This window comes from Tachypleus tridentatus, chromosome 13 (genome assembly GCF_004210375.1).
Source record: "Tachypleus tridentatus isolate NWPU-2018 chromosome 13, ASM421037v1, whole genome shotgun sequence".
Lineage (NCBI taxonomy): Eukaryota > Metazoa > Arthropoda > Merostomata > Xiphosura > Limulidae > Tachypleus > Tachypleus tridentatus.
In genome coordinates, this window is record NC_134837.1 from 190,014,566 (window position 1) to 190,032,316 (window position 17,751).

Genomic DNA, 17,751 nt, shown 5'->3' on the forward strand with positions numbered 1-17,751 from the left:
TTATCACTGTCAACAGATAAGACGGACAAAGGAGTAATTATCGCCTTACGGCTAAAGCATACCATAAACAGTAATTACAAATATTTACATTAACGTTTAACCCCACAATAATCTATTACTTAGATAGTTACCTGAAATATAACACAATAAATAAAGATTATCGTGGCACTGACCTCTGACTACATAATAACCTATTACATGAACTAAAATGAAAATGAACTCGTTAATTGCTGTTTTAACACAAAGACCAAGCTAGAAAATTGTATGATTTTTGTAGCTATCGAAAATATAAAGATTTAAGTCAATATTCTAATTTTACAATGCCTGTCGCTTGCACGTGCTCACGGAGATAAAATCTCGATATTATTGTACAGTTTGCTAAGCAATATTTTATAGTAAAATTTTAAGAAAACTTATTTTTGTTTCTTTTCAACTGCTACAGACTCAGCCTTTAACCATAACTCAAGTAAATCGTCATATTTTTATTGGCAGGTTAATATCCATCCAAAACGTACCAACTGTTTCTCACTAAAATTAGCTGCGGCCTGAATTCAATATTTCTTTTATAGTCAAATATGCTGCTGATTTCCATACGAATTCATCATGATCTAAACAGCTTATATACAGAGATCGAACACGTTATGTTCAAACAGTTTTTGTGCCTCACCACATCGTTACAGCCATGTTACAACGTCCGCTCATACTTCATCAGAAGACCGTGCATCTTGACAATTCTGCAGCGTAATTTACATTTAAATAAGTTCAGTCATTTCCAAAGCGTGCCACTTTTCCTTGCAACTTTCAAATATCCCACTAGTATACAAAAGTGATGGTTTTCCAACGCCCGTTTCAACAGTTTGATCACATATACATTTTTAGCGTGCCTTCCGGAGACTTGGCTTTTCTTCGTATAGAACGCCATAAACAATCTTTTCATTCTGTACCTACTTAACTGAATGAGGGATATTACAGGACGCTTTATCTTGATGTCGTTTCCAGAATGAGAACTCTGATTATGTTTCCTAATCTTGCTTGTGACATGAAAACGACTCTTAGCACTGACCTTTATATTTGTGGACTCTCACCTGTTAAAAGATGCTTCAGTTTTTTTACCACAACTAGGGCAAGACTTCTTGCAGGTCTTTTTCTGAATGGTTTTTATGTCCCAGGTTGATCTATATCTATCTGTTTTTGTTTTGTTTTTAATGTTATTACCTACAAAGGTGTTTCGGTCTTGGATATTCTAAGGCCCATATTTCAAAACATCTTTATGATCTGATTATATAAATTCTTTTCGTTGGAACGAGATATTACATAACAAATCCCAAAAGCGATCAATTTTCGGTGGCATCGCACTACCTATATACTCTAAATAATCCCAAAGTGTAGCTATGATATACTGATATATTCCATTCCTTTGTCAATTTATATCATTTGTGGTTGTCGTTCCATTTCCTAATTTGAACATTCACTGTAATATAACGAATTGAACCTTCTGTATTTTTGGTTAATGTTAAGATAAAATAAAACATAAAGAAGATAATAACCAAAGATAAATTTATTAACAGGAATCAATGAATATATATTTGAACATATATGATTTATATATGTTTGTACTAAAGGTTAGTGCGCTGTACTAGTTTTTCTGGAATCACATAGTTGTATTTCCTGCTTATAATTGTATAGATTTTAAGCAGCTTCTTTATCCACTTAATAAAGAAATATTTAATAGGAAGATAACAGACTTTAAAATAACAGGGGAGGAAGAACTATCCAACAATTTTTTGCGCCAAACCATCAGAAGGAACTGATATTTAGTTATTTCACAATGAAGTGAGGCTCATCTCAGGTTGTTAAGAATCATTTCGTTACAATTAAACTTAACACTAGATTTTTGAACGTCGACTTGAGTGAGTATTTGTTCTAATGGTTTCTTGGAAGAATTTCTTTGTTCTGTTGTTCGTACAAAGTCATGAAATTGTTGAATAAAAAATACACGATTGACACTGTGAAAGCTGTCAGGGTCTCGAGTTCAGTATAAATGTAACTCAGATTGAAAGCTTCTATGTTGAAGCTATTGGTATGTATGAGTCTATGTGTGTTTTTTTATCTCTTCCCAGAACTGATACAAATGCACATGTAACGAAGTTACAAGATAAGTTGATCACAACGTGCTCTTCCCTGCTGTGTTTACTAATGGTGTCTTTAGAATGATTGTACGGTGGTTGTATAGATGTCTCTCCTTTATTCGGGCTGACGCAAAAATCAGAACAGAAAACAAGAACAAAAATCTATGATATCGTATACTCTATAGTCACACATAATTATATGGACGCCAATGGAATCAATGTTGCTAAAGTCAGAGTAGACTTCCGTAGGAGTATTTAGTTTCAATCAGTCGGCGTGTCTGGCAAGTACATTGCCCCAGTACGAATCAGTTTATTTCTAGCCTAAGCGTATAACTAGACAAATTCTTGTTCTTACTCGAATAAATTAGGTAGATTGTAGTGTATTGAATTAGGTATCAACTACTTTTTACCTATATTTGTTTATTTGTGGTAAAGCGCAAAGATACACAATGGACTAGCTAGCTATCTGTTCTCTGCTCACCGCGAGCATCGAAGTCCGTTGTTACCATTATAAGCACTCGGAGTTACCACTCAGCCACTGGAAGTCACGTAGGAATAACAGTTATGATTTACTTTATAAACCTTATCTCAACTAGATTCTGGTTAACAAGCTCAAGGCTTCGCAGACAGTTTAGGTTATTTTAGAATAAGTTATAGTAGATTCCAAGACAGTGTACTTTCAAAGAATCTTTGAAGTTTTCTCTGAATAAATCAGTTCGGAACATTTGTGTTTTACATTTCAAAAGATTGATTGATTGTAAAAGCAGGTATCATTATTTTTATTGTTGAAGTCGAGAAATTCTGAATATACCGTGAATTTTATGAGATTCTGAACTAATCGTTCTTCTCAGTGGCTTAGCGTAAGACTAAAGACTTTTGACGCTAAAAATCGATAGCACAGATAGTCGTGGTTAACAACAGCAAAATTCTGAACCAGCAACTTTTTCCAACAAAAATAATCTAACGTAAATCCCAAGATATGATATTGTGTAGGAGTACAGCGATTGTTTTTTGAATTTTGCGCAAAGCTACACGAAGGCAATATGCGTTAGCCGTCCCTAATTTAGTAGTGTAAGACTAGAAGGAAAGCAGCTGGTCATCACCAAATCACCCATCGCCAAATCTTGGGCTACTTTTTAATCAACGAATAGTGGGATTGACCGTCACATTATCACGCGTCCACGGCTGAAAGGGCGAGCATAGTTGTTGTGACGGGGACTCAAACCCGCGACCCTCAGATTATGAGTTAAGTGCCTTAACCACCTGGCCATGCCGGGACCAGGCATCTCTTTGGAAGCATAAAAGAAGGTTTACTGTCAGTTAGTTTATTGCATTAATTTTTTGCTCTACCTTACAAGAGACTTGTAACACTAAAATCCAGGGTTCTACCACCTGCGATGAATACAACAGATAGCCCAATGTGGGTTTACCCTAGAAAAAAAATAAACACATACTTTTGGCTGCTACGTAGAGCAGTGTAAATCCTAGATTAATGAACAACTCTAAACAACGAGTACACTGTAACGTAAAATGGTTCTTATACGAAACTGCTTGAGCTTTACATAATTATGATTTATTAATTATCTATCACGCGAAAGTAAGGAAGAAAATAAGGAAGAAAACGACCGAAAACACATCAACTGATCTTTCCTTCTATTAACGCACTGTTAAAATCGTTCACTGATGGCGTTATGTACGTTTTTTTTCGTTTGTCACTTTCACTTACACAAAAAATGACAAGTACGGAAGGTTAATTGTTTCTTATCCTTCGGATGTTAAATATTAAAACACAACCCGTGTTTCGAAACGTTGAGCTGCGTATCAGGCATTCACCCAAAGTAGATGGTAAAATTAGATTGTCAACTCAAGAAGGTTAACAACAGCTCATTGCGAAAATGTAGGTCACAGTTTTTATCAATCTTTCTAACTGCATTATATCAACCTTCAGCTACTACACTGTCACTGTAATCATTACGCTTGCGTATTGGTCTTCAAGAAGATGAACTACGCTGGTTGAAGAAATTTACTATCGTATTTATATCACAGTAATTTGTATGAGGCCTGCAATTAGTAGGAATTTGTTGAGATGCAAAAAGTAAAAATATTTACTGTGAAAACGATGGACTAGAAGCGTTGTAATATGTTTCACTTACTAATCGCAAATATCATCTTGACAACTAAAGGAAAGTCCGTCTTATCTACAAATAAGTTGCTAAGTAATCATACAAAACGTACACACAGGTAGATTTATATATATATGTATAAAGAAGGAAATGTGGACACACAAGAAAGCAACACACAGATGTAAACATAGACAGAAGAGTGGTTTGTTTGTTTGTTTGAATTTCGCGCAAAGCTACACGAGGACTATTTGCGCTAGCCGTCTCTAATTTAGCAGTGTAAGACTAGAGGGAAGGCAGCTAGTCATCACCACCCACTGCCAACTCTTGGGCTACTCTTTTCCAACAAATAGTGGGATTGATCGTCACATTATAACGCTCCCACAACTAAAAGGGCGAGCATGTGTGGTGCGACGGGGATTAGAACCCGCGACCCTCAGATTACGAGTCGAACGCCTTAACCCACCTGACCATGCCGGGCTAGAAAGGTGAAAAGAGACAAAACATACATGTAGATATATACACATACAGAAGAAAGGATAGGAAAGAAATTAGGCAGTGAGATGTATAGAGACAGCAGAAGAACGGATAGAAAAAGAAAGTGGACAGGCAGACATATACACGGACAGAAGTGTGGACAATCAAGAAAGTAGACAGGTAAATATATACATAGACAGAAGTGCTGAAAGACGAGAAAACAGACAAGATAATGGACAAATAGATACACTCACTTTAGAATGAGCAGTACAAAATTAATTTGATAATTGGACTAACAATAACCAGCTTCTGATGAATGAGCAGTACAAAATTAATTTGATAATTGGACTAACAATAACCAGCTTCTGATGAATGAGCAGTACAAAATTAATTTGATAATTGGACTAACAATAACCAGCTTCTGATGAATGAGCAGTACAAAATTAATTTGATAATTGGACTAACAATAACCAGCTTCTGATGAATGAGCAGTACAAAATTAATTTGATACTTGGACTAACAATAACCAGCTTCTGATGAATGAGCAATACAAAATTAATTTGATACTTGGACTAACAATAACCAGCTTCTGATGAATGAGCAGTACAAAATTAATTTGATAATTGGACTAACAATAACCAGCTTCTGATGAATGAGCAGTACAAAATTAATTTGATAATTGGACTAACAATAACCAGCTTCTGATGAATGAGCAATACAAAATTAATTTGATAATTGGACTAACAATCACCAGCTTCTGATGAATGAGCAGTACAAAATTAATTTGATAATTGGACTAACTATACCCAGCTTCTGATGAATGAGCAGTAGAAAATTAATTTGGTAATTGGACTAACAATAACCAGTTTCTGATTTCACGGGTCACATTTTAATACAATTTAATTTTGATCAACATGTACATGTAAATATATTTTGCTAGTACAGATAAATTATCATTTTCACAGTCTAAGGATATTGCTATACGTCTGATAGCTAAATTAACCAAATTGATAATTATAGGAGCAAGAATTATCTCAGATAGGAAACTAATAATTACATATATATGAAAAAAAAAACAGTTTAAAACCATTGTCACTTTTTGACTTGAGAATCTGGTTAAAAGTGTAACAGCTTTAAAGACGATATACTCGTGGTCTGCAAGCTTCGCTTATCACTATTTCTTTAGGCTGTGAAGCAGTTTCAACCTATTGTAGTAGTCGAATGGTCTAGGCCTATGTGTGTGTGTGAGCGGTTTGCATCTTCTAACAGACGTTGAACAGTCGGTGTATCGAAGCCATACAAACTTGAGGAACGGCGCAGTGGAGCACCTAAACGACGACACGTGCCGCTCTAGACGGGAAGGGTTGCTCCTAGACGGTTCACTGCAGAGATCGGAGTCGTCTGTAACAACCTTGCATGGGCGGGACACACGTAGCAGTGAGCCAGTCCGCGAGGTAATCAGAAACAACTCTAGACCACTCTGTGTTAAGAGTTGAAGTGGCCGCGGGTTGGAGGAATCGTGAAGTGTTTTTATTTCTTGCATTGAGAGAAAACGATGGGGAATGTGGATTGTCGTATACTACTCATCATTTGTTCGATGTCTGAGCCGCTCAGTGTAACAGGTGCTACCTCGTCATGATAAAATAGGGAGGGTGGAAATAGCAAATCTTTACGACACCGTTTCCAAATTGAACAAAATTGTCGAACGATTTCTGACCCTGTATTAGTAAAATTTTTCGTCGTTAGCAAGTATTAGTTTGTTTATCTTGACGTCACTAGTTTGTAAACTTTTAAAGTACTGAACCAGTTGGAACGTACTCTGAAGTGCAGAATGGTGAAAAATGGGCCAGCGTCTTGACGTATGTGGTACACGCCGTTAAAGAGCACCCGTAGTGAAAGGTGTAAGATAGAGAGTGACTCGATTAAAAGAAAATAATGGAAACACAAGGAAAAAGGTAACAAATTTATCTATAACTTTAATACTATAAAAAAGAACGCTTGCAGCATATGCGACACAACTGGTGGTGTTTATGTTGAAGATCTAAGCATTTCCTCGAATAACATTTACAACTCTTGACAATGACGGGCGCATTAGATTTGGAATGCTGTCGTGACACTTAAACCACAGTTTTGTGGTAGTGAACATTTTCGTTCAAAACATTGATGTCGTATCTTCTTTTATTAATATTCGCGTCTATAATTATGCGTCTTCAGATTATCGTCGCTCTTAAGTGTATCTTAAGATACACATCATTCGACTTATTTCTAAAAATAGAAATAACCACCACTGGAAAGGTCTAGATGCTCTAAATCTCTTTCCGGATTTTAATGCTTGTTTAACAAACAAAACAAAACAAAATCATCGTTTTGTTTTCGGGAAAGTCATAACCCTCCAAGCTGAGTAGTGTTGTAGGTTAAATGCTTTTAGATCTGACGGAATTACTGGAACACTTTGACAATGAACCATTTTGATGAGCTGTTTTTTAGATAGGTCTCCTTAGTTCTGATTAATTGTTAAATATGAAATAGCTCCTAAATACGACTATTTTCTGTGCTAATTCATGAGGTTCTATTACTTCATATTATTGACTAGAATGGTATAGACTTATTTCCTCCTACTTCTTCCCCTATAAATAGAATCAATACGGTCGCTACAAAGCTTTAAACTTTTACAAGATTTTGTTTTCGAAACTGTTTAAGTTAAAGCTCAAATATTAATTTTTAGGCTTAAACCAAAGGCTGTTGATGATGATGGTTTGTGCAGTCAGTTCTACTATTAATTAATTGTGTGTCAATAAACTATATGTGTCATTGTGAATAATCTGTGGGAACCATGCGCAATTAATGCTGAACCTAGCCATTCTATAGTGGAAAATACATTAAACCACTTGTTTACGGACCCATACTGTGTTGCAGTGTCCTATGTATTTTGAGGCATTTTGCGAAAGTGAGTAGAATGTTGATTTAATGTCTCTGGCAGTAGTGGTCAATAAATCAAATCAGTGTGTTGCAGTGAACTGAAGTTTAAATTACTGTGGCATATTTAGCTATGTTTGGCATTCATATGAGGTATAATAGTGTTCCATGTTAAATCATGTAAAGTGAAGAACTGTCCATATGTATTTATATACTGTTTTACAGTGAACGATATTGACTTGTTGTATGGCAATGAACTGTACATTAAATACATGTATTAATTGTTCAACTATTTTTTTCTCCACGTGTTTTAGAAGTAACTGTGCTAATCCGCATCCATAATGTCCGTATATATACATATATTGATTTGATTTGCCACATGGAGTTGTTTGTTCAGTCAAAAGCTTTAGGAACGCGTGTATTAACTTAGTATTGTCCGTGAAGTGTCTCCCATTGAAAAATCGGTAAGTTACAAAATTGAAACGCTCAAATTCGGGGTTTGATTCTCCACTGTGAACACAGCAGATAACCCAGTGTAGCTTTACTTATGAAACAACCAAATACTGTTTATGAGATTATAGATTCATATCAATTAGGACACGGTATGCCTTAGGGAATAGTTTGCTCACTCGAAACGCGCTAAGAACACATGAATTATCTCAGGGTTGTTAGTACGAATATACACTGATTTACTGTGATTTTAAAAGGTTTTGTCCTGTCAGTGTTTTGGCTCTATGTTTTCAGCATAATACCAATACTTAAAAGTATATTAGCTACGTATTTACAAGCAGGTGGCAGGAGTAATTACAAATTGTATCTTTGTTTTGGCCCTGTACTATGTAAAAAACAAAAATCTACAGTTTGATTCATTGAAAGGTATTGAATAATACATTAATTATGATCAAAACGTACTATTTTGATGACGTAGATTGTATAATAGTTTTGTGAGTAGTTCATATAATGACAACTCTTTGATTCATCTTTGCAATAATCCAGAATTATATTATAGTTTTTTTATGACTTGGCCGAGAGATCCATAATGTTGAGATTTAGTCTGATAGCTCAATCTGAGATTACAAAATAATTCATGTAACGTTTTCGTGTTTGTTTGTTTGTTTTGAATTTAACGTAAAGCTTCACGAGGGCTATCTGCGGTAGCTGTTCTTAAGTTAGCAGTGTAAAGCTAGGGAGAAGATAGCTAGTCATCACCACCCACTGCCAACTCTTGGGCTACTCTTTTACCAACAAATAGTAGGATTTACCGTTACTATATAACGTCCTCTTGGCTGAAAGGGCGAGCATGTTTGGTGTGACGAAGATTAACGTTTTGTACAATTAAATACCGCAAAGGTCACTTTGATGTTCTTACTTAAGGTCGTTGGCCTTTGAGTTTTACGAACTTTTTTTTTAACATTCAAAATCAGAGTTAAGTATTTGACCACATATTTGAATGACTCACTACATAAGTATTAACATGCATTTTACAAGCATGTGATTTGGTAAAAGAAGATTCAACTTCAAAGAAACTGTCTGTGATGACTCAGCATCGTACATTTGAAATTACTTTAGGATAAATGACTAGGTGAATCAATTAGATACACTAAGCGGGTTTGATTTTATGATAATTTGAGGATAACATTTATTCGTCATTTCTTGGTTCCATTTGTAATATTACCCAGGCGCCACTAGGCCTGCTGGCCAGCCAGAGTTTCTTGACTGGGAGAACGAATATATATAAACACATTGCATCTCGGAAATATCGCAAGCCTTGAATTCAATCATTTTACAATTTCAGAGGCTATTTCCACTGACATACACTGCTTTCTCTTATCTGTACAAGATACTCTGAATTATTTCTTCAATAATAAAAACAATAAAATTATGACAGCAAATAAAAGTTTCTGCACGTTAAAAAAATTCCAAAAATATTTTTAAAAGATATTTTGATGAAGGTCGATTTACTGAAACTTTGACAATGTATTTTTTGCTTTTTTACATCGACTTCAACTGATGTTCTTTTATATTTAAAAGGTAACATGTATGTGTGTACATACATGCATATGTATTCGTATAACAAAATCAGTTTGTTCATCAACTGGAGTTTCATCACCTACTTTTTTTCAGGTGTTTAGAAAAAAATACTTCCTAGAAAAGCGGCCTTATTCTCTGTGTGCTCTCTGACTATAATTTATGGGTGATATGTATCTCTTAGACAGAGAACTGAGAATGCTTTTGGTGATTTGGGAGCTTTCAGTTCTCTAATAAAGAAAAGAAGTATCTAAAGATACGGTGTGTGTGTGTTTTCTTATAGCAAAACACCATCGGACTATTTGCTGATGCGACCGAGTGGAATCGAGCCCTTGATTTTAGTGTTATAAATCCTTAGACTTACCGCTGTACAGGCGGAGAACCTGAAGATAAGGACTAAAACTGTGATGTGGACATTACTTGACTAGTACACCATTCTTAGTGTTCTGGATCATCGTGATGGCTATCAAGATTAATTCTTTGAGTGAAGTTTTTCTGACTTTGCACATAAAAACATAATAAACAAAGTGTCCGCCAGATGTCACTGTAAATTACATATAGATTTTTTCTGAGTGTTTTACAAGAGAAAATTTATGTTGTTAAAATTGAAAGCAAAACGTATATGGCATTATACACTGAGTTTTAAATTATAAAGATAAGGAACATTAATTTGATGACCCCTGCATTAACTCGATACCTGACATCAAACAGCAACTTAACATTAAGCATTTATGATTATAAAACAGTAACTTAGCTGAAACCTTTTGTAAACATACGTGGAAATTGAGCCACTTCCAGATATTCTCAATTCTAGGTGTTACTTCCGGCAAACGGTTATGTATTTATTATGGGGTAACTTCTTAAAACTAAATATAGGCCACCATTAAAGAATATCAGACGTTCAATTTGAATTTACTTTACAGCAGAAATAATATTTAAAATGAAAGAATTACAAGATGTATACGTAAGCAAATTACATGGCATCATGACAACAATAAGACAGCTGAAAACCTGTGAGATTTAATCGCCATGTTTTATCATCAGCTATTAGAATTAAAAAAAGAAATACATGGCTTAATGAACTAAACTTAATAAAATGGCTCGGAATGGCCAGGTGGGTTAAGGCACTCGACTCGTAATCTGATGGTCGCGGGTTCGAATCCCCGTCGCACTAAACATGCTCTTTTAGCCGTTTGGGCGTTATAATGTGACGGTGAATCCCACTATTCGTTGATAAAAGACTAACCTAAGAGTTGACGGTGGGTGGTGATGACTAGCTGCCTTCCATGTAGTCTTACACTGGTAAATTAGGGACGGCTAGCGCAGATAGCTCTTGAGTAGCTTTTCGCGAAATTCAAAAACCAAAACAATCATTTTGTTAATAAATGTCTAAACGTTTTTGAAAATCGACTTAGATGAAAATAAATATTTACAACAATGTTTCAGTTTTATGCACCTGATATTAGCATCTTTCACGTGATATATCAGTAAAGATGTTTGTTTGTTTTTTTCATTTCGCGTAAAGCTACAAGGGCTATCTGTGCTTAGTCGTCCCTTATTTTGCAGTGTAAGACAAGAGGGAAGGTAGTTAGTCATCATCACCCATCGCCAACTCTTGGGCTACTCTTTTACCAACGAATAGTGGGATTGACCGTCACATTATAATGCCTCCACTGTTAAATGGGGAGCATGTTTGGTGCGACGGGGATTCGAACCCGTGATCCTCAGATTACGAGTCGAGCACCTTAAGCACCTGGCCATGCTGGGCCGTAAAGATATTTTCTAGGAATATTCGAGAAACTAATATAAAATAAAATAATTTCATAATTTTACGTTACAAAACCTCGGTAGATCTTTGATTAATAAATAGTGCAATCCGAACTAAGTTTGTACAAAAGTTTATAAATTTATTAACCAGTTGCACAGCATATTACATTAAATTTAACCTGTTATGGCTCCTGATGGGAACTAAGCTGAAATTTAATTTCCAGGAGATATATAGCAATATATAGTAATATTTATAAGCGTTAGCATTGAAAAAAATCAAATTGTTTGCTAAAATAGATAAACTACACATTACTCGGGTAACCCGATTAATATTTTACCAAGAGCCGCTGAAATATTTCAATATTCAAAACTGCAACAGAATTTTCAAACTGAAAACTTTCTTCAAAGGTTAAAACGTTTCTGCTATGATTGATTAAGTTTGTTTAGACGTGGGAAAGATGAAGAGGGGCGAATTCTCAACGTGCAAGTTCTTCTGAACAGAACTTAGGCCGTTGGAAGTTCAAAGTCTCAGATTATTTTGAAACGTTGTTTGTTTATTAAAAGCGTGTCCTCAGAGGATTATAGAACAGGCATATCATTGCAGTAGATATTTTACTGTATGATCCTCAGTCAAAAGTTGAATTCAATAGCTAGTAATCCTAATCACTGTTACTTTTAAGTTTGTTTTTTTTAATTTCGCGCAAAGCTACTTGAGGGCTACTGCGCTAGCCGTCCCTAACTTAGCAGTGAAATACTATAGGAAAGGCAGCTAATCATCACCACCCATCGCCAACTCTTGGGATATTCTTTTGCCAACGAATAATGGGATTGACCGTCACATTATAATGCCCCCACGGCTGAAAGGGCATGCTTGGTGTGACAGGGATTCGAACGCGCGACCCTCAGATTACGAGTCGAACGCCTTAACCCACCTGACCATGCCGGGCCCTTAACAAAATGAACATGCAAGGAAAGGATAATATACAGATTTTTTTCTCTTCCTATTATCCAACGCATAAAATATACATAATAAAAAAGGTAAACCAACTGTGACCATAAATTACTTTTGATACCTCCTTGTTCGTTATCAGATACAAGACCACCAGGGTCACTGAGATATTTGGTCTTATTTATATGTCACAACCATGTGGTTTCTAATACCACTATTTTGCTTAATAACGATTCGCCATCCACATTTCGGTGCTAGCGAATCAACAATCCATCGAAACCATCTTTACAGTTTCATCACCAATATAAACTGACAAACAAATTATTATTTACTAATTAATTATAAAATATGCTACTATATTTGGTTTTCGAACTGAAATAGACACATTGTTGAATTTCTCGTAAGGCTACTTGAGAGATATCTGTGTTAGCCATTCCTAATTTCGAAATGATAGACTAGGGGTAAAGCAGTAGTCAACACCACCCACCGCCAACTCGTGTGCTACTCTAATCGATAATTGGATTTTGACTGGCACACTTATAACAACACACAAGTGGAATTTTTCTTTAGACTGCGTGCGTGCGTGTTTTCTTATAGCAAAGCCATACCGAGCCGTCTACTGAACCCACCGAGTGGAATCGAACCCCTGGTTTTAGCGTTGTAAATCCGTAGACATACCGCTGTACTAGCGGGGGGCTTTTTCTTTAGAAGCAAGCGATAGATCCACAGCTGCTGAGTCGTTCTCGTCCATGTATATACCAAAGCTCTTTCCTAAAACGAAATGTAAATATTTCATTTTAATAAGCTCTCATTTCTACGTGAATTACAGGGAGTTTTCAATACTTACGCCGTTGTTTTCTTGTACTTTAAGTATGTATTTGTATTATGGAATATTTACTTAGTTAGGTGAACGTCCTTGAAACAGGTATAAGGACTCACTATAAAAAAACAACAAAAACAACAACGCAATTTTACCTTGTTGTAAAACCCGTTTTATGTATATTTTCACCGTAGTTTTCTCACGTTTAAAATACCCCCCTGGAAATACTTGAAATAAATTAACGTGACTGACTTTCAGCTTTCGCGTGATATCAAGGTACCCTGGTAGAAATCTGTTTTAGAATCTGTGGTAAAATCGCCTTTACCATTATGATATTAAGCAGCTTTCTTGAATATTAAACTGGGTCTCATTGCATTCATACAAGTCAGTGTCACGACTGATGTGTGGTTTTATTATATATACATAAAAGAAACGCGTTTCTTTGTTTTTATTTATTCCGTAGCGTCCTAGTGAAAATTTACATTTATTACACGAAATTGTCGGTATGATTTTATCTCACTTAATCTTCATAAAAAGGAAACAAAACGTACAAGTGATTAGTGTTATTTAGTCATCTTTTTTCTTTACGTACAGGATAAAATATACAGTATTACCCTAGTAGCATCAGCATATGTTGTCTACAGTGTTAAACAACAAAGGTATGAAACCTCGGCAGAGAAAATTAGTGAAGCCTGATCGTTACGTTGCATGTTTTAAAAGCGCCATCTAGGCGCCCTACGTGTCATGCATTGCCTCACTTTTATTAGAGATAAGTACCAAGTGATGCTTGCAAAGCAACATGACCAAATATTATATTACCACCTTAAAGAAAAAAAAAAACTATCTAAAAACTAAGATGAAATGAATCCTCAATGTAAGCATCAATGGATAAACATGGCGTCTAGTTTGAGTTGAAAGTTGTTTAAATTGATTCTCTCGATATCTTAAGTGTCATATGTTTCCACGGTAACATATAACTTGGCTTCATTTCATCCGCTATTTTTCAACAATGATGTATCGTTTATTCGTCATTACACTGTGTGAATGTTTGAGATGTCGTATTTAGATTCTAGTGATAATGACACTGTTAACGTCATAAATTATCTAGAACTTCCTCAATGTTGTATTATGACTGTGCGAAAGCAGAAGACAAGATATAATTACTTTCAAGTATGAGACACTTCCTAACCATAATTCATTTTACTAATTAATTACGAGGACAAAGTATGCAAATAACTTGAAGAATGTACAATTCACTAGTTATAATTGAGCTTCTTTAAATATTATCAGATGCTATTATCGAATAATTTCCTTCGGAACGATTTCAAAAATATTGTGTTCATCTAGAACAGGCTATCTCAATACTTTAACAAAACTTCTAATCATTTCAAAACTTTGTTTTTAATGTCCACATTTATTTCTAACACAGTATGCCATTATTTTTTGTTTTTTCCTACAGTTTAAAATATTATTATAAGTGCAATCTAATTAAAAATTTATGTAAAAGATATATCCAGAAAAGTTTTGGTTTTGTCCATGGTAAAGTCATTGAGGATGCAAGCCGCCTTCCATAATTTTAAGCTACTGAATAGAGGGAAGGCAACAGTCAATAGCACCCACCATCAACTCTTGGATTACTATATCACCAATGAACAAATAGTGGTTTTGACCGTCACATTACAATGCCCTACGACTGAAAGCGAAAGCATCTTCGTAGCTGAGTTTTGATCCCGGGAACCTAAAGATCTCGACTTAACCTCTAGGCCATGCCAGTACTATTCAGGAACAAAGTTACAATTTGTGTAAGCAAATTATCTCAGGTTGTAATGAACAAACAAACGCCAACAGTTTTATAGGCCTAGCATGGCTTAGTGGTTATGACACTTTATGAAAGAAGAATATTTATATAGAACCTACAGTATTCTGCATGATATAGATGCAAGCCATGAGACCAGAGACGATGTGTTTAACACCCATATATTTGGTTCAGTGAGAATTATGAACCATTAGACAATAAAATATAGCCAAGGATACATTTAGGTCTGGAGACTTATCTCAGACCTCTCTTTGAAGGAAGGATATTCATATAGAGCCTTCAGTATTCGCATAACAGAGCGTTTGGAAGAGTAACAGTCTCCTAAACCACATCCCAAGCCAATCCAGTGCAAAGCTCTTTTCATAACAGTGAAGGGGAGGGTTACGATAAATAATTCTCTGACATACAAAGCTATTATAACAAAGGTACACTTAAAACTGATGAAAGCTTACAAGCTTCCAGCCATGTCTCGAAATCAATTTCCGCTTTTACGATATCTTAAATGGATCATTTTGTTTGCTTATAGTTTGATTAAATGTAACCCACTTGCAGTGGAGAGCTTGTATTTGTTTGTTTGTTTTGAAATTCGCACAAAGCTACTCAAGGGCTATCTATGCTAGCCGTCCCTAATTTAGCAGTGTAAGACTAGAGGGAAGGCAGCTAGTCATCACCACCCACCGCCAACTCTTGGGCTACTCTTTTACCAACGAATAGTGGGATTGACCGCACATTATAACGCCCCCACGGCTGAAAGGGCGAACATGTTTGGTGCGACCGGGATTCGAATCCGCGTTCCTCGGATTGCGAGTCGAACGCCTTAACACACTTGGCCATGCCGGGCCGGAGAGCTTGTAGAAAATATGTCAAGATGTATGGTCGAAGAATGCCATCACTAGCCTTCGAAGATGATTGTCACAATTGAAGCTGCTGTGTTGTTGTTTTGAATTAAGCACAAAGCTACACAATGGGCTATCTGTGCTCTGCCCACCACAGGTATCGAAACCCGGTTTTTTAGCGTTGTAAGTCCGCAAACATACCGCTGAGCCATTGCGGGACGAAGCTGCTGTGACTAGCAAAACCATAAAAGCGTAGACATAATACTGACTGCGACCGATGATGGGTAATACAGTTCTAAGGATAGCGAGGCCTGAAACATCGATACTCTAAGGTGCAACTAATCTTTCTACTGTAGAAGGACCAATAGTTCTCTGCGGTTCTTCATAACTAAAATTGTCCAGGTACTGACTGTCACGAACTTTAACAGTTTTTTTTATCAGTTTTTGTGTAACACATTATCAGAAGTTAAGCTGTGTCTTAATTTACCTTTTAGGTTCGATGACATTGAAATTTTATTTCATTGAAGTCTGGTGTCTTGTCTCATTTCAAAGTGGTAGTTGTAACTCACGTGTTTGAACTACATTTACTACAAAATTTGTTCAAGCTAAGCTAATTTTTGTTGCTTTTACGACCAAGCTATTCGAACACGTTTTAATTTATTCAAGAAAACTGATTGAGCCCCGTTTATACGCGGATGTTAAAGTGCGAGGTTAATGCATGTTTTCTCATGGAAGCTAAGATGTAAAATTGAGGATGTTTATTCATGACGTTAAGATGCAAAGTTAAAGACGTATTTTCTCATGGAGGGTAAAATACAAAGTCGTGAACATATTTGACCGTGTAAGTTAATGTACAAGTTTGACGACATATCTCTTCGCTGACATTAAGGCACAAATTTGAGGATGTGCTTATTTGTGGAAATTATGAAGTGCAAAATGGAGAATTGTAGTCATGAAGGCCAAGGTTCAGAACTTCCTTAGTGATGGAGGTTAAGATATAAGATACATAACTTGTTTACATATGGAGTTAAACGTACAAAACTGAGAGCATGCCTACTATCTAGTAACTTTGAGACAATAAGTCCCTTCAAATATAATTGTTTGAAGTTCTAAATTTTATCTAACGATTGGCTCTGTTGTTGTTTGCGGGTCTTACTCAGTTGCCAAATTAAGGTCAAAAGAATGCCATTTTCAATTATCACTAGAGAGAGGGTATTTTCTTCAATTTTGAGCGCAAACTAAATAATGGACTACAAGTTAATTTGGCGATGCAAGACGCTTACTGAAAAATACTGCTATAACGTAATTCTTGCGTTTTGCTTTAAACTATTTAACAATATTCTAAAATCTTTGAACAACAACTAAACAAGGCCTTTGATGTGCACTAACACACACGTACACACGAATAAACAAAAATGTACTACATCAGTTTCCTACAGCAGCTTGCTTGAAGTGGCTAAATTAATACGCTTGTTCTGAGCACTTATATAAGTGCATCGTGCTTGGACACATTTCAATAAGAATATATAGTAGCCAAAATTTAGGGCATTCACTAGAAACACCCACATACATAGGGTTAGCTAGATAAATCTGTCTTCAAGGAGCCCACGACTTAGTCCCGGTTAAGTGGTTTGCTTATATTAAATTTCTAAGCACCTTTCTGAAGTGCTGTTCATTAGGGTTGTCAGAATAAATATGATGCACTAATGTGGATGTTCACTACTGGAACCTTCTAAAACTCGTAAACTGTGCTTGCGAATTATTTATGCTCAGGACATCTTTAGGGTTATTATTGAATTTCTTAACAAACCTTGACAGTTGAACAGTTTAATTGTGAAGAATACTTCTTATTTATTTAACAAATCATTTGAACAAATATAACATCCACATTTT

The 17,751-nt window shown here is 35.7% G+C and overlaps 2 protein-coding genes across 4 annotated transcripts in view; one reads left to right on the forward strand and one right to left on the reverse strand.

The window, feature by feature from the left end:
- Nucleotides 1-17,751, reverse strand: part of LOC143239451 (uronyl 2-sulfotransferase-like) — a 215,936-nt gene that overhangs the window by 179,675 nt on the left and 18,510 nt on the right. The window lies entirely within an intron of this gene.
- LOC143239450 (uncharacterized) overlaps nucleotides 3,970-17,751 on the forward strand; it is a 123,809-nt gene continuing 110,027 nt past the window's right edge. Inside the window, exons 1-2 of one of the 3 annotated variants that reach the window (XM_076480522.1) lie at nucleotides 3,970-4,906; nucleotides 5,913-6,681. In XM_076480522.1, coding sequence (XP_076336637.1) covers nucleotides 6,662-6,681 — 20 coding nt within the window. In that variant the 5' untranslated portion in view covers nucleotides 3,970-4,906; nucleotides 5,913-6,661. Of the gene's footprint in view, nucleotides 4,907-5,899; nucleotides 6,682-17,751 lie in introns of those variants that run through there. The other 2 variants (XM_076480523.1, XM_076480524.1) reach the window with 2 other exon arrangements.